Raw genomic sequence first — 20,334 nt, 5'->3', positions numbered from 1 at the left:
CTCTGAGTGTAATGCAATTTGGTTCAGGGCTTCCTTGGCTCAGCCCTTCTGTACTATCTTATATCCTGGCACTCAAATTTGGAGACTGCCTTTGTCTGGGAAAAAAAAACAAAAAAAACCCAAAACAACACAGAAAAAGTAAAATTTGGCAGCAGCTGTGAGTTCTGGCTGTGTTGAGAGGCTGCCCAGAGCCACAGCATGGCAGGGACTCCCCTCAGCTTGACTGAACAATCCAGAGCTCCCCTGGCTTTGGCTGTTGGCTTCTTGGGCAGCAGTCGTATTGCCACAGCTGGGAGCTTTCCTGTCCTCTGTTCCATCTCACCAACTCCTAATTTCCATACTGCTTTTTTCTAGATCCCAATACTTGCATCTCTGTCCTACTGGAAATTGCAGCTTTGTCCCCACTGCGCTCCCCTGGAGCCAGATTAGAGGGTGGGCAAGGGGAGATTGCAAAGCTGGTGCGCAGGGAGCAACAGCTGGTGTGCATCTCAACAGTGCAATCACTGATGTCTTCTCAGCTCCTGGTGCCACTTGGCCTGTCCCCAAGGTTTGGGAACTGAGCAGCAGGACCTTCTCCAGCAGCCCTGGCACGCACAGGGGTGCTGGAAGGAGGCTCTGTACCCTATGAGGCCGCTCTGTACCTGGCTAGGGCTCTTGGTTAGGGTGATGCCCCATCCTCGCTTGTTACGGAAAGCAAAAATAGTCCAGGAGCCCCACGCCCCACGAACATGCTGCTGGAAATACACCTACTTATGACAGAGGGGAGTAAAACCACGGGGATCTGGTCCATGCTAGGACCCATGGTGGCTGGGCAGGAATGCTGCCTTGGCCATGGTGCTGTGACTGCGAGGTTTTTTTTTTCTATTTTGGGGCACGCTATTTGCATTCTTGCCAGTGAAAGGCTTCCCCTGTAATTATCAGTTGATTTAACTCACTATCTAAGCTGTCATTTACAGCTGCCTGGTTGGTAGAACTTGGCATGCAATGTTTCCAGCCGTACAAAGCCTCTCGCCACACTGGTTGCACCTCAGACAGCACCAGGACCCCCAGGCAGCAGCACTGGACTCCATTTCCCCGTGGCTCAGTCCTTCCTGGAGAGGAAAATGTCCCTGTCGCACACGGCTGCTGAGTACATGCTTTCAGATGCCCTCCTCCCAGAGCCCAGCAGCTCCCGTGCCAAAGGATTGCGGCTGGAGCTGCCGAGCGACCGCGTGCTGAAGTTCATCGCAGTGGGGCTGCCCCTCTTCCTGGTCTCTCTGGCCTTCGCCCGGGAGTTCTCTGCTGGTGAGTTGTGGGGGCAGGTTTGGGGTGGTGAGAACTGTCACAGCCTGTTTTTTCACTGTCATGACATTACAGCTTGGAAATCCCACTTTAGGGGTTTTCAATTTTCTGTCTTGGGATTATTGGTTGTTTTTTAATTGATTTTAATCAACCTGATGGGGTTTTGTTGTTTGATGTAAAAGCTTTTATTGATTTTTTATTTATTCTCTTTTTAATTGCTTGCTGGTAGCCCTCCGAGTGCAGCCATGCCCCCTTTCACCTGCTGCCCTGCTCACAGCACCCTGCAGTGCTCCTATCACAAAGGCAGGGTTGTTTTGTTGGGAGCTGTCAGCGGGGTGCTGAGATCTTCCCTGGGACTCTTTGGGGGTTTTACTGTCCCAGGGTTTGGTGCTTGCTTGGATAATGAGAGCAGGCTGGTGATAGCAGCACAAAGCTTCATTGGAAGTGCTGTTTTGTGCATCACAGCACTGAGCTAAAGCTGGATTTGCCACTGTTTTTATGTGGCCCTGCAATGTTTGGTTTTGTGCTGGTTTGTGTCTGGTTCAAATTTCCCTGCTATGAACCTGTGGCTGTGCTTAAAGGGCAGCGTTCAAGAAATAGTAACGCCCTTGCCCCTGACAGCCAGAAAACACTGCAACAGGGACAGATAACTACAGAGAGCCCCATCCTACCTGCTCAGCTCCCCTCCTCCTTGTAGGTTCACAGATCAGCTGTTTCTCGCCCTCCAACTTCACGGGGAAGCAATCTGCCTATGCTGACACAGCTTGCTGGGACTCACTCCTCCACCATGGCTTCGATGCTGAGGGACGTGCTGTCACCAAGTCCCTTTGGGCTCTCAAGGTACACTGGTGGGCTGGCACGGGGCCACCACCTCGGTGACTGGGTGCTACCAGGTCCTGCTGCCGTGTTGGTGGGGGCGGATCCTGAAGGGCAAAGTAGCTGAGCGCCTCATCTCCCCCTGAAATCCCTCTCTCCTGGGGAACCCTAACCTACAGATGGTCTCCCTCAGGTCTTCCCGTACTCACTGCTGGTGGTGGCAGTGCTCATGTATCTGCCCTACCTGCTGTGGCGCTACGCAGCCTCCCCCGCCCTCCACTCTGACCTCCTCTTCATCATCGACGAGCTGGACAAGTCCTACAACCGCTCCGTGCGCCTGGTGCAGCACATGAGGAAGGTCCAGCAGGCGAGCGACGATCCGGAGCAGTTCTGGGAGGAGTACGAGAGGTGAGACAGCGCGGCACAGGCATCCAGCCGTAGCCTCTCCACACCACCTTTGGGTCACCTCCTCCCTCACTGTGGCTTTGGTGAAGCAGTGGGGTGGCTCCAACTCACTGCTCTCTCCCCAGGGCTCGCCAGGAGAGGTACTTTGAGTTCCCTTTGCTGGAGCGCTACCTTGCCCGCAAGCAGCACTCCCACTCCCTGGTCATCATCTACCTCCTGAGGAACCTCCTCCTGCTCTTGTTCTTGGCTGCCACTTGCCTCTACCTGGTCTTCCTCCACCTCAACATCTTCTTCCAGGATGAGTTCAGCTGCTCCATCAAAACAGGGCTGCTCCAGGATGAGCCTCATGTTCCCCCGCTCATACCCTGCAAGCTGGCCTTCTTCTCTGTCTTCCAGCTCATCAGCCTCACGGTTGGTGGTGTGTATGTCCTCCTTATGCCTGTCGTCGTCTACAGTGCCCTGCAGCTCTGTCAGTGGGACAAAGGGCTGCTCTCCGTCTATGAGATGCTGCCTGCCTTTGACCTTCTCAGTCGCAAGATGCTTACCTGTCCCATCAACGACCTCAATGTCATCCTCCTCTTCCTCCGGGCCAACATCTCCGAGCTGACGTCCTTCAGCCGCCTCAATGCCGTCAGTGCCTTGCGGGAGGCCACTGCTGAGAAGCAGGACATCGACACCGTTGTTGACTTCATGACGCTGCTGGCCGGGCTGGAGGCCACCAAGCCCAAACACCAGCCTTGTACGCCCCTGGGCAATGGCGAGGCCATCGGTAGGTTCCCTGGGGTAGAGATGCCCTATTCGCTGTCTTCTCAGCACCCGCACTGTTGCATTCCACCTTGGGGGTGAGGCAGAATCTGTCTGCTCTGGCCCTTAACCTCTGCCCAGACCTTTAAGCTTTTTGGACTGGGGTGCTGCGGAGGGTTGCTGAGGGGGCGATGGCTCCATCTTCCCTATTTCTGACCGGAGACTGGTTCTGGCAGCCAGGGCCGTGATGCTACCACGAGCCCATGCGTGGGCAGGAGTTGCTATAGGAACAGTTTTGCTGAGGAGACTGCAGAGCTGGAGGCTTAAACCCAAACTCTGGTCTAATTGGGGGGCTGGGGGTTGTCCTCATTTTTGGAGAAGACGACAACCCAGCCTACTGATGGGTGGGGGCAAACTAAATTTTGGGGTGCTGGTGTGATGTTCTGCTGTTGCTGTGACAGTGGGGTGGTGGGCAGGCTCCCAAGACACCAACGCTTCCTCTCTCACATGCTTGGATTTTTGGGGAGCTGGGGGGACCTTCTTTGCTGTCTTCTCAAGCTGCTCGCTGTGGTTTCTGGGCTCTGCAAGACAGCTCATCCCTGGCAGGGTGGGAGCCAGAATGTCTGCACTCCTTTCCTGGCCCTAACATGCAGCCTGCGGTCTGTGGTTTTAAAATGAATAAATATGGAAAGAAAGAAAGATTGAGCTGTATTTAGCATCCTTGTTGGCATGGCAACTGCAGGGCTAGCACAAGCAGCTCTGGGCTAGCTGACTGAGAAAAGCCCAGGATGCTGGGTTGAGGTGGTTCAAAGGCCCAGATAATGATGTCTTCTTCCTCCAACCCCATCCAGAAATGAAGCCTGCAGTGGAAGCTAAGGATGAAGACGCCCATGACTCCTGAGCCTGGCCACAGCTCCTCTGCTGGGATCCAGCTCCGTCCTCTTCCACAGCAGCAGTGCTGGTTGTTGTCATTAAACTTTGATTTTGTTACAGGTGTGGTGGTGGCTGTCGGGGGGCAGGCTGAGCTCACCTTTCTGTCTCTCTGTGTTTGGGGCTCCCTTTTCTTATGTGCTGGGGTTGAATTTTTCCATCCTTTCCTGAAAAAAAAAAAAAGTGAAGACGTTGCCTTTCAGTACAGAACTGCGCTGCCTTCATGGGAGTGCTGCTGGGCGCTGCTCCTTTCCTAAGAGCTCGTCCCGGTGTTACAGCAGGAGCGGGCAATGGGGGACCAAAGGTGGGGGAAGGAAGGAGCCCAGGTTTCTCCTTGGAGGAACAGCAACAGCAGGAGGAGAAGGGGAAGGGTGAGAAGAAATTCTCGAAGACAAACGCGGGTCGGAGCGGGAGGGGGGGAGGAAGGGGCGCGCAGGAGCAGCGCGGGGCGACACCGCGAAGCAGCCGGCTAAGTTTAGAGCTGCGGGCTGCAGGAACCGAGCGCGCCGGGAGCGGGGGGGGGGGGTGACCGGGGGAGGGGGCGTGGAGCTGCGCGTCGCGCCGCGCTTCCGTTGCCAGGTGACCGCGGGCCGCCGCACAGCTCAGAGCGTGGCGGTCAGGCAGGAGCGGGGCGGGGGCCGAGGATCGGCGTGAGGCCGGGCGGGGGCTGAGGGCCGGGCCGGGCGCTGCTGCTCGCCCCCCACCCGCACGCGCCCCCTTCTGCTCACCCCCACTCCCCTCCTCCCCCAACCCTTCGGGCGACTCTGCGCAGGCGCGGCGGGCGCCGACGGGTGCGGGCAGCGCCCCCTGGCGGTCTCGCAGGAGCTCCTCCCGGCGGTCGGACACGGGTTCGAGTCCCGCTCTCTCCGCTCGCCGCGGCCGCCATGTCGTTTCTCGACCCCCGCAGCGCCCCGCGGCTGCCCGGCGGCTTCGAGGAGCTGCTGCAGGGGATGGCGCGGGAGGTGCTGAGGGCGCAGCCCGACGACGTGCTGGGCTTCATCGCCCGATACTTCCAGGCGCTGCTGGCTGAGAGGGAGCGTGAGTGAGCCCCGCGCCCGGCCCCGCCCCGCCGCGTGCCCCGTTCAGCGCGCCCAGCCGGGGCGTCGGGCCGCCCTGCCGCGGGCATCAGGCTGCGCTTTCTTCCCAGAGAGCTCCGCCGCCCGAAGGGCCGAGGACGGGGAGGTGGGAGAGGACGAGGAGGCCGAGGCCGAGGCGCCGCGGAGCAGCGGGGCGGAGATGGAGCGCCAGGTGAGCCGCTCCAGCCTCCAGCTGGGCCCTCAGCCCCGCGGCTCTCCGGCTCGCTCGGTGCCCGGCCGCGGAGCCCCGGGCCGTTCAGCCGCCTCCTGCCCCGCGCAGCGCAGCCCTCGTGATGAAGACCCGACCGCCGATTTCCTGACCTCTCAAGAAGCTGCTACGAAAATCCAGGCTGCGTTCCGGGGCTTCTGCACGCGGCGGGGGCTGCGCAGAGCCTTCTCGGAGCCCCCCCGCCCGGCCCCGGGCCCCCAGGACAGCCCGTAACCGGGACGGCTCCGCCGGGAGCGGGCGCCTCGCCCCCGTTTGGAAACGTTCTGACCCAGAATGAGGAGCCGCGATTGGAAAACCTACATTCCCCTCCCAGGCGGCTTCGCGGGGCAGAAAATTCTCTCTCGCGCTGCCGCCGAGGCACTTGCATAATGAGAACTTAATAAAATGCCTCCAGTAACGCTCTCCCCAGGTCCCTGCTGTTATTAGCAGCTCTCACCTGAGGTTTCTCCCCCGAAAGCTCAATGTTAGCCGCCGTGCCCTTCCAGCACGACCGAGAGAGGGGAGAAAAGCTCTGCAAAGGCGCGCGCCTCGAGGTGGTATTTAATGCTCTATATTTAGGCCCCTGCATCCCTGGAGGTTGTCAAAATTTAATATCGTCCCTGTGAGAAGGAGGGATGTGACACTGCTCCTCTGCCACTACCCCCCACCAAGGCTGGGATGCGTCTGGATCTCTGCAGCAGTTTGGGGGTCCGTGTGGGTCCTCCCAGCTGTGTTTGGGAAGCGATGGTGAAATCCAGGCAAAAATCAAAGCCCTGAGAAATGGACAGTGGGGCGAAAAATGGGCGATGGGCGATGGAGGGCCGCTCGGTGTGGAGGAACCTGCAGTCCCCCCAGGCTCACCTCGGAGGGAAGCCACGCCGCCTTGCAGCACTGGCGTCGGGAGCTGCCATGTGCAGGCTGAGAAAAACAGGAAGGAGGGATGGGGACAGCTGGCGGGGACCCCATGCAGGGCTGGTGCCAGCCGCTGCGCCCTGACCCTGCGCCGCCTCGCCGGCTGCCAGCCCCACTCCCCAAAGGGTTCTGTGCCAACACCGCGTTGTGCCGGCATGTCCCCAAGCTGGGGCTTGTCACCCATTTCCATCCCATGGGTTATGTGTTGTTCTGCATCCCAGGGTGATGCTAAGGGGTTTCTGAATGCCTGGAAAGCATTGCTCAGGGTGGATGGGTTTTGGGGTGCCCTCACTGTGAGCAACAGCGCGGGGAGAAGAAGGCAGAGGCTGGCATGGGCTCAAAATGCTGCTAATGATTAGAAATGTTCTGGCATTTTGCGTCCCTCCTCCGCAGCCTGCAGGATTCGTGGTGATCAGCGACTCTGCCAGGACTGAGGAGCTGCGGATGGAGCTGCTTCTGAGAGTCCAGGGCCAAAACGCTCCCCAGGTCCCTTACACTGAGGGATTTTACAGGTTTGGCAGGTAGTGGGATGAGCTTTTTGCACAGTGATTTTTGACGTTTCCCATTAGCACAGATTTTTCCTGGAGCCATCCCCTCGATGCACCCATCGCCCTGGCTCTGCTTAGCTCCCCAGAAATGCCTCCTCTTGCCTTGCCAGGAACCAGCGATCAATCCGGAGGCTCTAAAAAGAGAAGGGGATTGGTTTCCCATCTGAAGACACCGGCTGAGCGGTGCAGCCTTTGTCTGGAAGCTGGAGCAGATCGGTGCTGAGAGCGCAGCTATTTTTTCCCCGTGCTGGTGGGAAGAGGTGGCATTTGCAGGGACTTGAAACCGGCTCCGCTTGGGAGAGCAGGAGTGAGCAGCTCGTGGGGATTCGAGGGATGCTGAGCCCTGCAACCTGCGTGCCACTGCGAGTGCTTGTGCCTGGAGGCGGCTGTGGATAACCCCCACAACCCCTCTTAGGGCAGGATGGAAATATGGAGATGGGGACAGACAGATTGGGAGAGAACAGGGGCAGTGATGGGAAAGGGAGCAGAGATGGTGACAAGGAATGGGGAAGGGAATGGATATGGAGATAAGGAAGAGGGGCAGTGAGGGGTGCGTGGATGGGGAAGAGGACAGGGGTGGGGGGAGACAGACAAGTATGATGGGAGAGGATGGGGACAGGGATAAAGGGTGTTGGGAATGGGAACAGAGATGATGGTAGGAACAGGGATGGGAATGGGGACAGGGATGGGGACAGAGAGGGTGATAGACAGGAGCAATGATGGGGCAAGGATGGTGATGGAAGCAGGTGATGACGATGTTGAGGTTGGGGGGGAAACAAGAATGAGTGTGATGAAGGGGATGGGACAGGAATGGTGAAATGGGCAGCGATACTGAGATGGGAACAGGGATGGGGACAGGGACAGGGGTGGAGATGGGGATTGTGGTGGGGGTGGTGACAGGTCAGTAACAGCAGTGGGAACTGTGACAGCGACAGGAACAGGGATGGTGATGACAACAGGACAGAGGTGCTGACCACCGCGATGGTGACAGGGGCACCAATGACGCCGGCTGACGGCAGTGGGAAGGTTGCTGCAACAAAAGCCCCGGGCGGGTGGCGAGGCCAGCCCTGCAGGCACCCTGCCTGGGGGCACCCATCCCCACCGGGTTCTGGGGGGCCACAGCGTGATTTGGGGGCTGGCCAGAGCCAGCATTACTGTGCGGAGCCCACAGGCGAGTTGTGTGGTTGCTTAGCAACCCCAAACCCGGATTAGAGGAGTGTGAGGTGGGCGATGCGGGGGGCTGCGGCTGCACCCCCTGAGCTGCTCTGGGGGTCCCCATGGCTCCTGGTGGCAGCGTGGCCCAGGGGATTGGCACAACACCCCCAAAGATGTCTCGGGTTGAACGTTTTGCTAGAAAACACCCCCAAATTGGGAGTGGGATGCTGCTGTGAGTGCGACCACCGTGAGCAGCCCTCCTCACCATCCTCATCCGTGCCCTCCTTTGGGGCCCAGCGCTAAGTAGGTCAGAGCTGGTGTGGGAAGGTTTCCTTCTGCTCCTGCAAAAACACAGCAGGGGGTAAAGCCCCCAGCCTGAGGGCTCAGCATCACACCTGGAAAGTCACATCACCCCCAAAAGTCACGTCATCACCCCCGAAAATTCACCCCGAAAAGGTCACATCAACCCCACTTGCTGCAGTATGTGTGACCCTGGTGTGCCCTGGCCCCCGTGTCCACAGTGAAATCAGCTCCGCTGGGAAAAAAACGCAGCCCCCCCACCCTGATCTGGGCTGTGGGCACAGGGCCCAGCGCCCCATCCCATTAAATACTTGATAGCATCTTCCGTGCTGCGGGATTTATATTGCATGAAGCCCTGGCATGGGCTGCCGGCTCCTTTAAGCGTTAGGAGGGAGTCGGAGGCGAGGGGAGTCGCTGGGAGAGAAATTGGAGGAGGCAAAAAAAAAAAAAAAAGAGAAGGGGAAAAAAAAAACTGAAAAGCTGAATCCCGATCCTGGCAGGAGCAGCAGTGCTGGCGGGGAGGTGGGCTGAGCGGCGCCCCGAGGAAGCGCATTACGTAGGCAAGCGGCTCCGCTCAACTTGCCACCTGCGCCGAGAGCCCCGCACCGCCATGGACTGCTGCAACGTACGTACCCTGCTGCTTTCTGATTGTTTTTAATTAGTGTGGGTATTATTTTGCTTTCTGGTGGTGGTGGTGGTTTGCTTTTTTGCTTTCACACGGGGCTGCGCGTCGTGCTGTTGCAGGAGCGTGGGTGCTGCACCCCTGTGCGTGGCACCCCAAAACGCCACCGCTCACGGGGTGCTCAGGGACCCCAACCCTTCCTGCCGCCAGGTTTGCGCCGCATTCCACCAGGGCAGAGCAGGCAGCAGCCCCTTTCCCCAACCCAGCATGCAGACACCTCGTTCTGCTCCCATTCAGCCTTGTCTCCCCAGAACGTCTCCCCAGGAGGAGCGAAGGTTTCCTACAGACGAGGGGCGAAGCGGCTGCTTGCTGCTTCGGAAAGAGGTGACTGCTGCACCCCTGGTGAGCAGCGCTGCATCCTCCGGCCGGGTCACGTTGCTCAGCTGCCAGAAGAGCACACGGCTTTCCCCTTTCTCCCTTTTTCTCTCTATTTTCCCATTTTTTCCCTCCTTCTCCCCCTTTTTAGCCCTCCTGCTCCGCCGGCATCACAACACTGCTGGCTGCCTGCAGGGTGGCAAAGCCCTCCCTGGGGACAGGATTTCCCCTGTGGATATACAAATTGTCCCTGTGGGTATAGAATTTCCCCTGTGGATATAGGGTTTCCCCACTGTGTATAAAATTCCTTCCCTGGCTATAGGATTTCCCCTCTGGCTGTAACATTTCCATCCCGACGATCGCATTTCCCCCAGCTCTGTCACTTAAGCTTCCGACACCCTCCCCAGTGCCACAGCAGCGCTTTGCAGTGACACCGCGTGCCCCCTCCCCAGCAGCACAGGGCACGATGACTGCGGTGTCCCTGCTCCTGCACTGACCACCCCTCGGTGTGAATCAGCCCCAGCTGCTTTCTCCCACGGGTGAACGTGCTGTGGCCGCCGTCCCTTTGCTCCTGAGGAACCCCCAGAACTCTCCCAAAAGTCCTTAGGAGCCCAGGGCAGGGTGACGCAGTGATGCAGTGGCAGTGGGATGCCACCGGTCCTGTTTGGTCAGTGGGTGATTTTCCCCCTGTTTTTCACTCCTTTCCACACCTCAGAGGTGACGGCGTGTATTATTGCCCTCGGCTCCACGCAGCGCCCTGGGGAGATGCTGTGGGTCAGGATGTGGTGCACGGGGTGTGTGCTTCCAGCAGGGTGCTGATGCAGTCGCTTCCCCCACATCTCCCCAATTTCCCCGTTGCTTTTCCGTACTTTGTGGGATGGCGGCACCTTTCCCACCCCGCAACCACGCACCGTCGCCCGCACACACCCTGACCCCGACCCCCGGGCCCCAAACCACCCCCCTAATGGCTGCTCACTGCCGGCAGGAGGGCGCCTGCACGAAGCTGGATGAGGACATCCTGGACATCCCCCTGGACGACCCCGACGCCAACGCGGCGGCGGCCAAGATCCAGGCCAGCTTCCGCGGGCACATGACCCGCAAGAAGATCAAGGGGGGGGAGATGGACCGGAAAGCCAAGGACGCCGAGTGCGCCAACAGCACCCGCGGCGGAGACCTCCGCAACGGCGATTAGGTACCGCGGCCCCCGTCCCCATCCCAAGCCCTGCTTCTCCAGCTCCGAGCCTCCCTCCGTCCCCCTGGGATGCTGCGATGGAGCTCTCCTTGCAGGAGCTCAGCAGCGCTGCCTGCCCTAATTCTGCGGGTGCACCGTAGTAGTTAGCATAGGAACGGCGGGGAAGGCGAAGCCCTAGATTTGAATTGAATTTCTCCCTTAGCAACACCACCCCAAACGCCTCGCCTCAGCACATGCTATTTTTAAAAGCCTGTGTCACAGTCTCCTGGCAGGAAAAGGGAAATTTAAAAGCGCCCACGGTGCCGGGCTGTGGGGCTGGGGGTGCCGGGGTGCCTGGGGAGCAGGGAATGGCCCCACGGCCCTGGGGTCAGCAGCTGTGCTGCCCCACTGCCCCCCGGCTCCACCCAGGAATGGGGGAGGGGGAGGCAGTGCGGCTGTGGGTGGGAGGCGTAGGGGCTGGAAGAGGGGATGCAGCGGGGTTACAACCTGGGATGGAAGGGGGATGCACTGAGAATGCAACTTGGGATGCGGCTGGAATGGAATAGGAATGGAATGGGACTTGGGAGCACAACTGGGATGGGGGGGATGGAATAGGGATGCACTGGGGATTGAACTGGGAGTGCACCAGGAAAATGCAGGAGGAGATGCAACTGAGATGCAGCAGGGGTGGAATGGGGATGGCTGGAATGCAACCCGGATGCCATGCAGGTGAAGATGCTGTAGGGAGACAGCGGCGCTTTAGGAGGGGTGCAGTTGGTTTCACTGAGGATGCAGTGGGACTGTGGTAGTGATGAATTTGGAATTCAGTGAGGATGTAGCGGGGATGGACTTGGGATGCAGTGGGCTTGCATTGAGGTGCAGTGGGTTGAAATGGAGGTGCATGGGGCTGAAGTGGGGCTGCAATGAGGATTCTATAAGGATGTAGAGGGAATGGATTGAGGATATGATGGGGCTGCAGAAAGTGAGGATGAAGCAGAGATACAGCTACAAATTGCAGGGGCTGGGGAGCTCATTAGAGCTCGTTAGGCTGCCTCGCTGGGTGATCCATGCAGGGGCTCATCTCTGTGTGGGCTCCAGCCAAGCTGTGCTGGGTTCTGCTTCCCACCGAAGTCCTTTGATCCTGGAATGTCCAGGGTAGGGGTCTGAGCCTCCGGCCCCAAGGGCTTGTGGTGCCCCAGCTGCATGGACAGAGAGGGGGCAGGCAAGGGGCAAGGGGCAGGGGGGAGGGAGTCGTAGGAATTGCAGGGACAGGGTGCAGGCAGGGCATGGAGAAGGCGCAGGCTGCAAAAGCAGAGTGCAGGACCAGGGTGCAAGGTACAAGATGTGAGGTGCAGGATGAGGGTGCAGGCAAGCATGAAAAAGGTGCAGGCTGCAACAGCTGGGTACAGGGTACAGGCAGCCCCGTGCACACCACTGACAGCTCTGCTTTCTCCTTGCTTGCAGGCCCTGCTGGACTCCCCCTGCCGAGCCCCCCCGCCGCCGAGGAGCCCCTGCTTCTCCCCATACCACCCCAGCATGCGTCCCCCCCCCCCTCACCCGCCCCAGCCCCAATAAAGGTCCCTGCCAGCGGCCGCACTGTCCTTGGCGCCGAGGGGACGCGGCAGTGTCGCTCAGTGGGGTGAGAGCTGTGACATGCAGGTGGACAGCCTGGTGTCACCAATCGCAGCCACGTCCAGTGCGATGTCACGCAGGGCACTGTTCAGATGTGTGACATCACTGCTGGACACGCGGGGCTGTCGTGGTGTCACACCCACGTGTGTGGCACGGTGTGATGGCACTGGGGGCTGGGAGCTGGCGCTGCTGTGGCATCACTGATGGGCGCGGGGCGGCTGCTGCGACATCATCCGAGTGGGTGTGACATCACCGAGGGACCTGGGACAGCCAGCCCAGGTCTACAGGCGAGGCAGCCCCCCGGGGCACGCTGTCACCCTGTGCCACCAGGCGCAGCGCTGGGACATCGCGATGGGGACAACGGGTGCGATGGGGCACCGTGAAGGCTCCCGTGTGACATCACACAGCCACGTGATGCCACCCCGAGGGACGCAGGGCCACCGACCCCCCGCACCCTCACGAAGTCACCCAAAAGCAGTTTCAATCAAAAAAAAAAAAAAAAAACCTAAAAAGAATTTCTCCCTGCCCCCCCCATCGCCACCTCCAACCCTTCCCCCAACACTTTTAATGCTCTTTTATGAAAAATATCCCGTTTCCATTGATACATAAAAAAAGGGGACCCCCCTCGGAGCGGGGCTGGGTCGGGGCGCTGGCCAGGGCAGAGCGGGGCACCTCCCGCCCCATTAAACACCGCAGGAAAGTCCGGCTGCTCCAGGCGTCTTTACAAAAAAATGAAGAAAAAATGGAAAAAAGGGTAAAAAAGCCCCAAAAGAGGGCAGGGCGGGGAGCCAAGGGGAGCAGCCTCTTTCTGGGGGGGTCACACCAAGGAGCCGGCCCGGCTCTGGGCAGGCACCATGACGGGGACGGCTCCGGCCCGCGCCAGGCTGGAGGGGGGCGGCCCACCCGGGGGGGCGACGGGCTGCGGGGGGTGCCAGGGGGCCCCGTTGGTGGCGGGGGGATGCGGCCCGGCCCGGGGGGGTCCCTGGTAGCTGCCAGCAGCGGTGAGGACCGAGGCAGTGTAGGAGGGGGGGGAGGCTCCGTAGGGTCTGTCCCGGGAACCCACGATGGAGGACAAAGTGCTGGTCTTGGAGATGGTGTCTGCAGGGCGGCTCCGCGTCCAGGTGGGGGTTTTGGGGGCCACGGCATCTTCCCTGTGGAGGAGGGAGAAGGTGGCACAGGTTGCTGGAAGTGCAGCTATTTTCTCCTCCCCATTCTCGGATGATGCTCCCCAGTGCTGCTGAGCCGCAGGAGCCCCTCCGTGTGGGGGTAAAAGGGAATTCACCCAAAGGGAGGGGGAAAAACGGTGGGAAAGAGCCGTGTTGACTCTGAAACCCAATGAGGGCCACACTGAGGTGCAAAACCTCCTCCCGTTACCGCTGAGCCCCAGCGATCCCCGCCCCGGGGGCTGCCCTCACTTGATCTCGTTGGCCGCTTCCTCCTGCCCGTCGCGTTTCTTCCTCCGGTAGCCGAGCAGCCGTTGGGTGAAGAAGGCGACGGTGGCCAAAGCGCCCACAGAGCCCAGCACAGCGCCTGCGATGATGGCCCCCTCGCTGGCTGCCAGGACAGATGGGTGGGGGAGATCTTTGCCTGTCCCACCGTGGGGACCGAGCCCCTGTCCCCAGCCCCGCGGGCGCACACTCACTTGACTGCACCTCCAGGATGATGCTGCACTTGGCTGAACCCACGCGGTTCTCCGCCTCGCACTCGTAGAGGCCCGACATGTCCAGAGAGAGGTTCGTCAGCTTCAGAGTTCCCCTGGCCCGGTCTGCAGGGCAGAAATTGAGGTGCTGCTCTGTGATCACCTGCCCACCACCGCACACCTCCCAGCACAGCGGGGATGGGAGCGGGAGGAGTTACAGGGATGGTCCCCTGTGTCACCCCAGGGTGAGGTTAGTCAGGGGCAGAGTTCAGGGGATGCTCCCCCAACGTTCCAGCAGTGGGCAGAGCTATGGGGACTTCCACCTGTCCCCTTGCACAAGGAAGAGCGCGGGCAGAGTTAAGGGGAAGCTCAGCAGAGTTGGGGGCAGGCAGAACCAAGGGCCCAAACCCAACCCCTCCAGCTCTCCCCCCACCAAACCTTGCCCAGGTTTTCCCACCCCCTCAGCCCACCTTACCCTGAGCGGGGGGAAAGAAGACCTGCTTGGTGGGCTCCTGGCGCTGCCACTTGTACAGGGGGGATGGTTTGCCCTTCTGGGAGGCGCAGCTCAGCGTCACGTTGGCTCCCACCGTGGGGCTGCCCTTCAGCCTGCAGGCTGGCGGCGCTGGCGGCACTGCGGGCAGCGGATCGGCGTCAGTCCCAGCACGAGGGGCACCGGGGGACGCAGGGCGCCCTGCGGGTCCTTACCCAGCACCGTGAGGTTGATTATGGCCATGCTCCTGATTGGGCTGATGATGTCATCCACCACGTTGACGGAGCAGATGTACTGGCCTGAGTCTTGCTCCCGCGTGGCATTGATGAAAAGTGAGATGTTGTGGGTGAGGACGGGGTGCAGGAACCCCACGCGGGGCTTCAGCTCCGTCTCCTCCACTTTCACCTCCCCGTCCAGGTATGTCAGGATCTGCAGGGAGAAAACATTTGCTCATACAAATCTGGATGGCACTGCAGGAGGGGAATTCCCCCTAAATCCTGTCTTGGGGGCACCAGTGGCTGCATGAGCCTCCTCCATTCTCACTCATACTCTGAGCATCCACAGCACTGAACCATGGGCATCTCCATCATGAGCACCTCCTCATAATCTCCCAAACATGGGGACCACGAGCATCCCCTCATCACGAAGACCTGCCTTCCGTGGGCATCTCAAGCATCCTCCTGTCATGGGCATCACAGGCATCTCCCCATTGTGGGCACCTTCTCATCACGGGCACCGTGAGCACCTCCTCTCCATCGCGGTTCCCTCACCAACATGGGCAACAGTAAGCATGTCCCCATCATGGACGTCCCCCTACCCGTGGTACCACGAGCATCCCCTCATCACGGGCACTTCACCACCACTCCATCCCCATCACCTGGAAGTGCTCAGCAGCTGCCTTCTTCAGTATCCAGCTGATGTAGGGCTTCTTCTGCGAGCTGCTGGTGTACCAGGCGGGCAGCACGGCTCCCTCCCCTTCCACTGAGTAGACAGAGCCCGTTCCCACGTGCACCTCCAGCACAGCTGAGCAGACACCTGCCCCGCAGGAAAACGGGACACGTCTCAGCCCCGGGTGCCAGTTGTACAAAAACAAAATAAAACACAAAACAAAGAAAACAAACCAAAACAAAGCCCCACTAATTGTTAGAACAACTCCCTGTTCCAATGCAAGGAAGAGAAAAGTCCCGTTATCGCCCGGAGGCCGTGCTGGGAGGAAACCTTTCCTCCTTCCCCACGACGGGAAGGGCTCTCCGGATGCAGGACAAAGCTTTCCTCCCACAGCCGCTTCCCCACCAGCAACACGGGAAGCCCCCACCCCACTGCGGGTTGGGGATGGACCCCCGCACCCCAAAAAGGCTCAGCACGGCGCTGCACAGCACTGGGATGCAGCTACACCTGCAGTGCCCATCTGATCTCTCGTGGGGGCACCCAGGCAACACCCAGCCCCACGCCGCATCGCTTCACACCCCAGCATTTCACACCCCCCGCCCCGTCCCCCCCGCAGGTACTAAATGGGGATTACTGAAGGTGACGGTGACAAAGCCCCCGCAAAGTTCCCCCCCAGCACCCACCCCCCAAAACGCAGCCAGGAGGGGGGACCGGAGCGGGTCAGGGAGGGGGTGCCCGGCTGCGGGGGGGGATTATTTCCCAGCTTTGCTCTGAAAAGGATCAGCTGGAAAATAATCTGCTCAGGCGAGGTCGGGCACCCGGAGCGGGTCTGCATCTGGGGCTGAGGAACGCTGAGCCCCGCCGCCCCCACGTCTCACGTCCTTTCCCCAGGGATGTTCTGCAGGGGGGAGAACACGGCGGGCTGCGCTCCGTCCCCGCTGCGATTTGGAGCAAATTTGTTTTGCAGCAAAAAGGAGAAAGGGAGCAAACGGGAAGATTCGGGCATCCTGGCACCGCCCGCCTGGGTCAACTCCCGGAGTAAAGCGCCGTCAGGCACAGCCCCCCAAATCATGGCCCCCTCCGCCCCGTCCCCACACGCAGGAACTCCTCCGGGATCTTTCCAGGGCGGGAAGATGACAACACGACGCCCGCGGGTATTTTTAGCTGCCTCCGCGCATCCGCTCTTCCCCCCGCGAGGAATCGGCGCCCGCAGCCCCGCGCAGGAAGCGCTGCGCCGGCCGATAACGCCCGACCCCCCCGGGCCTCCTCGGGCGGTTCCGGCCAAGGAGCAGCGGGGACGGCGGGGCCGGCCGAGGGCAGACACCTCACTGCCTAAAATAGCTAAACCCGACCTAAGCGCTTAAAACCTTAAGTCCTACCCGGGGGAAAAACAGCGCCGGAGGCGGCAGCGCAGATCTCAGGGATGCAAAGGGCGCGGTGAGAAAGAAATAAAAGAGTACTTTAGAAGAACAGCGCTCGGAGGACAGCGCAGACGGGCTGAGTCGTGTGGCAGTTTGGGTTTGATGCGGGAGGTGGGATCGTGCCATCCCCGGAGCTGTGCGTGCTGGGAGCAAAAAAGCAGTGATTGGGGTCCATTACTGCCCCCTCACCCCACAGAAATGCCGTATTTTCGCCCAGCAGCATCTGCCTGGCCTGCATAAAGTACAGCGAAAAGAACACAAGATGGGCAAAGTTAAGGTGAAGCGGGGCTGAGCAGCACCAGCCATACAAAGCCCTGGGGCAGAATGCTCTGGGCACCCCGGAACATCCCACTGAGCTGGCCTCGAGATAAAGCCCTGAAATCTTTCAGAGATGGGAGACAGCAACAAATACATCCATCATTGCTCACAGGATGCCACGGCCATGAGCAAACAGTTCTGCACCGAGTGCCTGTGTCATCGGGCTGTTTTCCACCAGCGAGCCCCAGGATCGGCCTCCAGCTCTCCCAGTTTGCCCAGTCTGGGCCGTTTTCCCCATGCAGTGAAGCTCAGTGGATGCATTCTTAGAGCAGCTCCATCCCACCCCACTGAAATTCAGCACTCATCACTGGGGAAATCCTTAAATCACTGCAGACCCACAGCGCTCACCACGGCTCCCTGTGCTGTTAGGAGTGTGCATTAACTCTGAAACCTACCGACAGCCCAGCAGTACTGAGCCCACAGCACAGCTCAGTCATAAATCTCGGAGGCAGATACAAGATTGTGGCTCCATCCCCACACCCAGCATGGTGGGGTGTCCTCAAAGTGCGAGCACTGCCTTGCTGGAGGACCCTGGCATCCAAAATCACTCTTTTTCTTGGGGAGGTGCCCTGCAGCCCCTCGCTGCAGGAGGAATTGCCCTCCAAGTGCTGCTGCCCGGCTCTGGTGGGGACGCAGCCCCGAACCCTTCGGTGTGCAGCACTGCCGTTGGCATCAGCTCCAGATTTAGCCACCTCGCCATTGCAAATCCCCTAATGCTTTAACCAGATCGAAAAAATTAAGCTGCTTGGGGCGTGCATATGCATAACGGCGGGGGGGGGAATGGGCCCTTCATGCACTGCCCTCCCTGGGGGCCACCCGGCTGCTGTTTGTTTGGGATGAAAAATGCCGATTTCATCCAACTGCCCTGAGCTAAGCACCTGCCCAGGGAGGGCTCCTCTGCCTGAGCCCATCTGCCGGGTTTTTTTCCTTTGGAAAAAGCCTTTAAATCCCTGCACACCTCCAGCAGAGCTCTACAGCAAACTGCTGCACCTGCACAGAGAACCGTGACCCTGGAGGGGCACCCCATGTCCCATCAGTAAACCCCACTATTTCGGCCCCAAATGCCACATCTCCCATCCAAACACACCAAAACCATCCTCGTGCCCAAAGACCAAAACCATCCTCCCCAGAACCGCAGCCCCCAGGCGGACCTATAAGCCACTAACCACCAGGAATTAATGAGCTGAAGGCGGATTGCATCCGATGCCCTCGCTCTATAGGATTAAGGCGATTTGGCCATGTGAAACCGAGACAGAAATTAAACCGAGAGATGACGGCTCAGATTGAACGCGCTCCTCCGGAGCGGAAACGGTGCCAGAGAGGGAATGTGGATGGACAGCGGCCCCGAGAGCCTCGAGAAAGGTCAAAGGACCCACGAGGAAGCGCTGCACCCACCCGGCCCCGATGGTCCCCCCAGCCCCGCACTATTTATAACTGGGCAGATAGGGGCTGTGCTGCGCCCGTTGGGAACAGACACAGCGGCCGTTCTCACGACCCAGGGGCAGAAAGCGCCGTATCCTCTGGAGAGCCAAAATCAGGAAAAAATGTGACTTTGCTATAGATAGACACGGACGGGCGGCTTAACCCCTGCGGCTCAGCGCGGGTGTGGGGACACAGCAGCGGGCATTCAGCATCGCCCCCCTCTCCTTTCCTCCTTCCCATCTTTCCCCCATCATTTGTTCTTCTGTGATCCCATGCAGACCCATCAGGTGCCAAGGGATGCTTGATTCTGTCATTCTGTGTGGGCGCCCAAAAACACCAATTTGGGCCCTAAGCGCCTTTTCTCCGTATGTCTGCACTCTGAGGGTGAGTTGGGTCCTTCCTGCAGCACCGCATCCCCACAGCCGGGCACACGGCAGGGAACCCGCTCACATCCCCCCAACAGAGCAGCGCCTCATCCCACCATGCTTTAATTAACGCCCTTTAATAATAATAATAAAAACGGAGTAGCACAACCACAAAGCGGCTCCATCGGGGCAGGGAGCGCCCCGCCGGGGAGGAAACACCACCCATTGTCCCCATTGTCTTCGGGGCCGTTTCCTCCTCCTCGAAGGAAACTCGGAGGGCTGCGTCCCTCCGCAGCACCCCCGGCGCCTGCATCCCCCCCCTTCGACCCTCAGGAATAGGGCAAAAGAAGGGAAAAAGCCCAGGGACGGAGCGGGGCACTGCGGAGCAGCCCGGGGGCAGCGGCACACACACGGGGGGGGGGGGGCGGCAGGTTTGATGACGGGAAAAAAATACATTGATTTTTTCCGCTCGATACCGAGCGGGAGGGGGGAATTATCGGCGGGGAAATGCCCCCGGTGCGAGCAGAGCACAGCGCGCCCGCGCCGCGGGGTTCGGCTCCACGGGGCGATGCGGGGCGCGGTGCCGCGGGACCCCCCGGACCCCGAGCGTCCGCCTCCCAGAGCGCCCGACGGGCGGCATCGCGACATCAGGGCCGCCCCCCCCCGCTCCTCGCCCGCTCCCCCCGGCCCTCAGCGCCTCCCGCCGCCCCCCGCCCGCCCCCCCAGCCGCTCCCCGGTCGCGGTTCGCACGAACCCCCGGCGCTCACCCAGCAGCGCGCCCAGCAGCAGCGCGCCCGGCGGCAGCGCAACCATCCCGGAGCGCAGCAGGTGCCGGGACGGGGGGGGAACCGGGGGGGGGGGGGGGGGCGGAGCTCAGGTGGGCACCGCCCCGCAGGTGGGGGCGGGGATTGTGGGGCGGGGCGTCTTGGCCCCGCCTCCCGGGGTCCAAACTGCCTCCCCTCCCATCCAATCAGACCTTGTCACTGATTATTTATTAGCTATTAGGGCTATTAATAGTTAATTGTGATATTAGGGCCATTATTGTGGAAGGAGCCCAGTGCCCCCGACACACCTTCTCTTCTTCTTCCTCATCCCGTGCCCTGGGATAAAAGCATTAATCCTTAAAAAGAATAATTAAAAAAACCCACAGAACCCCACAAAAACGAACATCGCGACCCCGTGGGTTAAAGGGAGCCCGGCAAACAAGCAGGACAAGGAGCTGCCTGGCCACAGGGCACAGCTGGAGCCACAGGAGCTGAGTGGCACCTGGAGCCTCGGAGCAGAAACACGGCAGAAACCCCATGCGGGGATGGGATCCTTGGGAAGGGACCAGGACAGAGGACGTCCTCTACTGGGATCAGCTCCAGGAGCCCTTCTGAGCGTCCCCCCTGCTGGGCACTGCAGGGCGGCTGTCAGAGCGCTGCTGTAAAAGCAGCCTTTCATCCTGAAGTGCCTCCCCAGGACAGCGGCCCTGCCAGCCTGGGTCAGAGGGAAGCTCTGCATCACAACACAGCCCCAGTGCTGACGCATCCAACATCCCAGCCCTCTCCAGCCCCACACTCAGCCACGGGCCACGTTTGTGGCTTCTTGTACTTGAGCTTGTTTTCTCCAGCCAC

The 20,334-nt window shown here is 60.2% G+C and overlaps 4 protein-coding genes and 1 long non-coding RNA gene across 6 annotated transcripts; 3 read left to right on the top strand and 2 right to left on the bottom strand.

Annotated features, from left to right (window-relative positions):
• The first annotated feature begins 16 nt into the window (after nt 1-16).
• PANX3 (pannexin 3) lies at nt 17-4,236 on the top strand. Of its 2 annotated transcripts, XM_042882217.1 has the most exons (5): nt 17-1,284; nt 1,979-2,121; nt 2,291-2,505; nt 2,628-3,271; nt 4,098-4,236. In XM_042882217.1, exons 1-5 carry the CDS (start codon nt 1,104-1,106, stop codon nt 4,145-4,147), a joined length of 1,233 nt encoding a protein of 410 aa, XP_042738151.1. In that variant the 5' UTR covers nt 17-1,103; the 3' UTR covers nt 4,148-4,236. The 2 variants fall into 2 exon arrangements, with proteins under 2 accessions (XP_042738151.1, XP_042738150.1); XM_042882216.1 differs by lacking the exon at nt 4,098-4,236 and having other exon boundaries at nt 2,628-3,694.
• Nucleotides 1,443-5,993, bottom strand: LOC122185983. Its single transcript, XR_006181026.1, has 2 exons — nt 5,918-5,993; nt 1,443-4,343 (listed from the first exon to the last, which is right to left on the bottom strand). It is a non-coding gene; the product is annotated as an uncharacterized LOC122185983 (long non-coding RNA).
• Nucleotides 5,030-5,885, top strand: SPA17 (sperm autoantigenic protein 17). The gene is made up of 3 exons (XM_042882222.1): nt 5,030-5,214; nt 5,324-5,424; nt 5,533-5,885. Exons 1-3 carry the CDS (start codon nt 5,061-5,063, stop codon nt 5,692-5,694), a joined length of 417 nt encoding a protein of 138 aa, XP_042738156.1. The 5' UTR covers nt 5,030-5,060; the 3' UTR covers nt 5,695-5,885.
• Nucleotides 5,994-8,860: 2,867 nt separating the features above from the next.
• On the top strand, nt 8,861-12,125 carry NRGN (neurogranin). Its single transcript, XM_042882224.1, has 3 exons — nt 8,861-9,000; nt 10,358-10,564; nt 12,008-12,125. Exons 1-2 carry the CDS (start codon nt 8,986-8,988, stop codon nt 10,562-10,564), a joined length of 222 nt encoding a protein of 73 aa, XP_042738158.1. The 5' UTR covers nt 8,861-8,985; the 3' UTR covers nt 12,008-12,125.
• A 609-nt stretch (nt 12,126-12,734) lies between these two features.
• ESAM (endothelial cell adhesion molecule) lies at nt 12,735-19,556 on the bottom strand. Its single transcript, XM_042882218.1, has 7 exons — nt 19,486-19,556; nt 15,182-15,339; nt 14,520-14,733; nt 14,290-14,445; nt 13,818-13,940; nt 13,591-13,729; nt 12,735-13,326 (listed from the first exon to the last, which is right to left on the bottom strand). The coding sequence occupies exons 1-7, from the start codon at nt 19,529-19,531 to the stop codon at nt 12,993-12,995; spliced, it is 1,170 nt and encodes a 389-aa protein (XP_042738152.1). The 5' UTR covers nt 19,532-19,556; the 3' UTR covers nt 12,735-12,992.
• Nucleotides 19,557-20,334: the final 778 nt, after the last annotated feature.

Source organism: Lagopus leucura, unplaced genomic scaffold, assembly GCF_019238085.1.
Source record: "Lagopus leucura isolate 7727_CA_CO unplaced genomic scaffold, USGS_WTPT01 Super-Scaffold_100034, whole genome shotgun sequence".
NCBI lineage: Eukaryota > Metazoa > Chordata > Aves > Galliformes > Phasianidae > Lagopus > Lagopus leucura.
This window is presented reverse-complemented; position numbering and strand designations above follow the sequence as displayed.

Bases quoted from the DNA above. Each gene is read 5' to 3' on its own strand.
- ESAM (XM_042882218.1), bottom strand. From the start codon at position 19,531: ATGGTTGCGCTGCCGCCGGGCGCGCTGCTGCTGGGCGCGCTGCTGG. The intron at 15,340-19,485 runs GTGAGCGCCGGG...CCTGCGGGGCAG, and splicing joins GCTGCTGGGCGCGCTGCTGG to GTGTCTGCTCAGCTGTGCTG. The intron at 13,730-13,817 runs GTGAGTGTGCGC...CTGTCCTGGCAG, and splicing joins CATCCTGGAGGTGCAGTCAA to CCAGCGAGGGGGCCATCATC.
- SPA17 (XM_042882222.1), top strand. From the start codon at position 5,061: ATGTCGTTTCTCGACCCCCGCAGCGCCCCGCGGCTGCCCGGCGGCTTC. The intron at 5,215-5,323 runs GTGAGTGAGCCC...CTTTCTTCCCAG, and splicing joins GCTGCTGGCTGAGAGGGAGC to AGAGCTCCGCCGCCCGAAGG. The intron at 5,425-5,532 runs GTGAGCCGCTCC...TGCCCCGCGCAG, and splicing joins GGGCGGAGATGGAGCGCCAG to CGCAGCCCTCGTGATGAAGA.
- PANX3 (XM_042882216.1), top strand. From the start codon at position 1,104: ATGTCCCTGTCGCACACGGCTGCTGAGTACATGCTTTCAGATGCCCTC. The intron at 1,285-1,978 runs GTGAGTTGTGGG...TCCTCCTTGTAG, and splicing joins CGCCCGGGAGTTCTCTGCTG to GTTCACAGATCAGCTGTTTC. The intron at 2,122-2,290 runs GTACACTGGTGG...GGTCTCCCTCAG, and splicing joins AGTCCCTTTGGGCTCTCAAG to GTCTTCCCGTACTCACTGCT.